The 5,007-nt window shown below is 51.0% G+C and overlaps 1 protein-coding gene across 1 annotated transcript; it reads left to right on the top strand.

The window, feature by feature from the left end:
* The first annotated feature begins 4,071 nt into the window (after positions 1-4,071).
* LOC121990715 (ras-related protein Rab5A-like) lies at positions 4,072-4,789 on the top strand. Its single transcript, XM_042544798.1, has one exon. The coding sequence runs from the start codon at positions 4,157-4,159 to the stop codon at positions 4,766-4,768; it is 612 nt and encodes a 203-aa protein (XP_042400732.1). The 5' UTR covers positions 4,072-4,156; the 3' UTR covers positions 4,769-4,789.
* The last annotated feature ends 218 nt before the right edge of the window (positions 4,790-5,007 follow it).

Below are 5,007 nucleotides of genomic sequence, written 5' to 3'. Positions count from 1 at the left end.
AGTACTGGAGTTCTTTCGAGGGGCAGAGCTTCCACGGGGTATGGCGTCTACGACGATAGTGTTGATCCCCAAGGTGGACAGTGCGCAGAGGTGGCAGGATTTCAGACCCATCAGCTTATGTAATGTGTCCTATAAGATCATCTCTAAGCTGATGGCGCAGAGGATGGCTTCAGTGATAGGGAAGGTAATATCCCCAGCTCAGAGTGGTTTTGTTCCAGGGAGACTGATTTCAGACAATATCTTGATGGCTCAGGAGCTTGACCACAAGCTCAACTATCACACCAGAGGAGGGAACCTTATACTGAAGCTGGACATGGCCAAGGCATATGACAGAGTGCAGTGGGGCGTTCTTTTCAGAGTCATGGCAGCATTTGGGTTCTCAGAGTCAGTGATTGCTTTCATCAGGAGGTGTGTGACTTCTTCTTGGTTTTCGGTCCTGGTGAATGGACAGCTGTCAGGCTTCTTTAGATCACAGCGTGGCTTGAGGCAGGGCGACCCCATCTCCCCTTTCCTCTTCATTTTGGCGGCGGAGCTTTTCTCCAGAGGGATAGAGGCCTTATTTGCAGCGTACCCAGGGATGGCTTATGCGACAGGATGTGATATGAGGGTGTCCCACCTGGCCTATGCGGATGATGTGGTCATTTTCCTGAATGGGTCTCTGGACTGTGTGAGGAGGGGGAAGGGATTTTTGGACAGGTATGAGGCCCAGACAGGACAGGCGATCAATGCAGGGAAGAGCTCCTTTTTCCCTTCGAGGTGCATATCAGACAGGAGGAGGCAGCAGATAGCAGCGGTTACAGGCTTTGGTTTGGGGGAGAGGCCTATGCTTTATTTGGGGGTTCCAATCATCTCAGGGAACAAGAGGACAGTCCACTTTGCGCCACTGCTGGCAAAGATTCAGAGGAAGTTTCAGGGTTGGAACCTCTCACGCCTTTCACATGGGGGTCGCCTGATGCTGATCCAGAGTGTTTTGAGTTCTCTGCCTGTCTATCTCCTCCAGGTGACCCAGCCTCCTTTGGAGGTCCTGAAGAAGCTGGAGGGGGTGTTTGCATCTTTTTTCTGGAGCTCAGTGGGGCATGATAGGAAGGTGCATTGGGTAGCCTGGAAGGACATTTGCAGGCCGAAGCAGGAGGGAGGGCTGGGGATTAGACGACTGTCAGAGGTGGGGGCGGCCTTATCTATGAAGCTGTGGTTCAGATTCAGAGAGCAGAGCACACAGTGGGCCAGATTCTTGAGGAGATCTTATTGTGGGGCGGTGGACCCAGGTGTGGTGACTCTGAGGAGCAATGCTTCCCCCAGTTGGCGCAGGATGATTCAGATCAGAGCTGTGGCAGAGAGACAGATTGGGTGGATTATTGGGCAGGGTCACCTCAGCTTTTGGCACGACAGGTGGATGGAGAGGGGACCGTTGTCGGAGTGGTGTACAGTGCAGGGGCCTCCGGATATCGAGTGGGCGGTTTTTAGCAGATGGCAGCTGGAGTCAGGAGATACTTCAGAGGGTGTTGCCCTCATCAGTGGCGGAGGAGGTGACAGAGGTTCAGCTGAGGCCCGAGGAGGAGGATGTTATGCTGTGGCGACCCACCAGGGATGGGAGATTTACTACGAGGTCTGCCTGGGAGGCCTACAGGACCACGCACCAGAGGGAGGATGTAGCGATAGTGACCTGGAGCAGGCTTCTCCCCCCCACCATTTCCGTGTTCATTTGGAGGTTCTTTCGGAGACGACTGCCAGTGGATGAGATCTTACAGCAGCGGGGTGTATGCTTGGTGTCCAGATGCCAGTGCTGTACGGCAGTGGAGTCATGGGAGCATCTGTTCTATGGGAGCCTGGTGGCAGGAGATGTCTGGGGGTACTTTGGACATTTATTCGGGGTTGGCAGCTGGAGGGCGATGGAGAGCTGGAGGGCAGGCACAGCTTGGAGCAGCACTGGCTCGGTGAGGGAGATCATCCCCCTCTTGATTTTTTGGTTCCTGTGGACGGCCAGGAACGACTCCAAGCACAGGGGGCTGAGGCCAGAGGGACAGAAGATTATCAGGCAGATCACACAGTACTTGAGGGTCGGGATGGCATCTGGTATCATCAAGCCCAGGCACTGGAGGGGAGCTATCTCGGCAGCCCAGGCTATGGTGATTCAGGTGAGGATACGGACACTGCACACGATCTCAGTAGTACACTGGAGGAGGCCTGATGATGGATGGTTCAAGCTCAACACAGATGGTAGTTCTAGAGGGAACCCAGGTGAGTCTGCTTACGGTGCGATTGTTCGAGATCACAGTGGACAGGTGGTGGTGGCCAGGCAGGGAGTCCTTGGAGAGGGCTCCAATATTAGAGCAGAGCTTATGGCGATCCTGAGAGGGTTGGAGTTGTGCGTGGATAGGCAGCTTTCCCCGATTTGGCTGGAGTCTGATTCTCTGGTGGCACTGCATATCATCAGGTCTCCTGGTATTTCCTGGGAGTTTCGGGAGGAGATCTTACGGATCAGAAGGCTTGTACGACAGCATGGGGTCAGATGTACACACATATATAGAGAGGGGAACGCGGCTGCAGACTTCCTCGCCAACCAGGCATATCAGGTGGAGGGGGAGAGGGTGATGGAGGGGCAGGAGATTGATGGGTTGCTACTTGGTATCTGCAGGATGGATAGATTGGGCTTGCCGTATATCAGGAGCTCTTGCAAGCCAGGATAGCACACTCGATGCAGGGTGAATAGCTCCACCTTAGAGCTATCTAGCCCGCAGCAAACGGCTGCGGTAAAGGCATCCTAAATCCGTTGATAGCTGTGGCTTTGCTAAAAAGCCAAATAGGGTGACTAGATCCACCTATGGTCTAGCTAGCCCGCAGCAAACGGCTGCGGTAAAGGCATCCTAAATCCGTTGATAGCTGTGGCTTTGCTAAAAAGCCAACTAGGGTGTGTAGGCCCACCATTGGCCTACCTAGTCCGTAGCAAACGGCTGCGGTAAGGACACACCAAATCCGTTGATAGCTGTGGCTTTGCTAAAAAGCCAAATAGGGTGACTAGATCCACCTACGGTCTAGCTAGCCCGTAGCAAACGGCTGCGGTAAAGGCGTGACAAATCCGTTGAGGGCTGTGGCTTTGCCTAAAAGCCAAAGAGGGTGAGTAGGCCCACCATTGGCCTGCCTAGTCCGTAGCAAACGGCTGCGGTAAGGACACACTAAATCCGTTGATAGCTGTGGCTTTGCTAAAAAGCCAAATAGGGTGTCTAGACCCACCTATGGTCTAGCTAGCCCGCAGCAAACGGCTGCGGTAAAGGCGTGCCAAATCCGTTGAGGGCTGTGGCTTTGCCAAAAAGCCAAACAGGGTGAGTAGGCCCACCAGTGGCCTGCCTAGTCCGTAGCAAACGGCTGCGGTAAGGACACACTAAATCCGTTGAGGGCTGGTCACTTGCCAAAAGTAAACATCGGGTGTGCTGGAGGACTGTTTGGGAGCGGAGCAGGAAAGGACATCGGTTTTACCTCACTGATGTCTTTGATGGCGATTCATGGAGCTTGGGCAGCGGAGCAGGAAAGGACATCGGTTTTACATCACTGATGTCTTTGATGGCGATTCATGGAGCTTGGGCTGGACTTTCTTGGGTGCGGCTCTAGGACTACGTTGGCACTATTATCATGGAGCGCGGAGGACAGATATGGTGGGCGGCAGCGGGGCAGGAAAGGACATCGGTTTTACCTCACTGAGGTCTTTGATGGCGATTCATGGAGCTTGGGCTGGACTTCCTGGGGTGCTGCTCTAGGACTACGTTGGCACTACTATCATGGAGCGCAGAGGACAGCTATGGTGGGCGGCAGGTGAGAGACAGTGGTTGTTTGAACTATGTGGATCTGTAGGAGCTTGAAGGCCATTGGATATCACATGTAAAGCTTTACTCTATCTTTTATGTGTTGCAAAATCACATGTACTCTCTTGCAAGAGAGAAACCCCTTGTTCCCCTAGGCTAGCAGGTCAGGTTTGGCCCCCCTGATAGCCTGGGCTTTTCCTTGGTGAAATAAAGGTCTTTTTTAAAAAAAAAAAAAAAAAAAAAAAACCCTAAACCCTAAACCCTAAACCGTCACCGTCGTCCGCGATAGACCCACCGCGGAGAGGAATTCGCGCAATCTCGGTGCGGGATTGCGTGTGACGGATTCCGATATTTGTATTATGGCGACTGCCGGAAGCAACCAGATCAAGAACGCGAAATTGGTTCTTCTTGGGGATGTTGGTACCGGAAAATCAAGTCTGGTGTTGCGATTTGTGATAGGCCAGTTTGTTGAATTCCAGCAATCGACCATAGGTGCTGCATTCTTCTCGCAAGTAGTTTCTGTCAATGGTGAATCAGTGAAATTTGAGATTTGGGATACTGCTGGGCAGGAGAGGTATCATAGCTTGGCCCCTATGTATTACAGAGGAGCTGCAGCTGCTGTGGTTGTCTACGATATAACAAATTCGGCTACATTTACTCGAGCAAAGAAGTGGGTTCAAGAACTTCAAGCCCAAGGTAGCTCAAATACTATCATTGCTCTTGCTGGTAATAAAGCTGATCTTTTAGAAGCTAGACAGGTCACAACCGAGGAAGCCCAGACATACGCACAGGATAATGGCCTTTACCTCATGGAAACTTCGGCCAAAACAGCAATTAATGTTAACGACATATTCTATGAAATCGCAAAGAGACTAACACAAGTGAAGCCAGTACAGAACCCTCAAGGAATGACTCTAACAGGCAGACCTGATGACAAACCAGTGGCTGCTGCTTCTTGCTGCTCTTCTTAGTCAATATTATTACATGTTTTTTCTTTAAAAACAACTCTCTGATTTTAGGAGGAAAATGTTTTGAAGCACACAGTTTTCGAATTTAGTGATTTGTGTGTGAGTTTAATGATCACCAATTCATTGTAAATGTGTTTCCAAAACTATTTATAAAGAAATCAGTTCCTTTGGCAATTTATAAATTTTACAAATTATCAAAATTAAAAAAAAAAAAATCCTAAACCCTAAACCCTTGGTCCACT

The sequence above is a fragment of the Zingiber officinale genome, chromosome 6B (genome assembly GCF_018446385.1).
Source record: "Zingiber officinale cultivar Zhangliang chromosome 6B, Zo_v1.1, whole genome shotgun sequence".
NCBI lineage: Eukaryota > Viridiplantae > Streptophyta > Magnoliopsida > Zingiberales > Zingiberaceae > Zingiber > Zingiber officinale.
The sequence above is the reverse complement of the archived record's forward strand: the minus strand, read 5'-3'. Positions and strand labels throughout refer to the sequence as shown.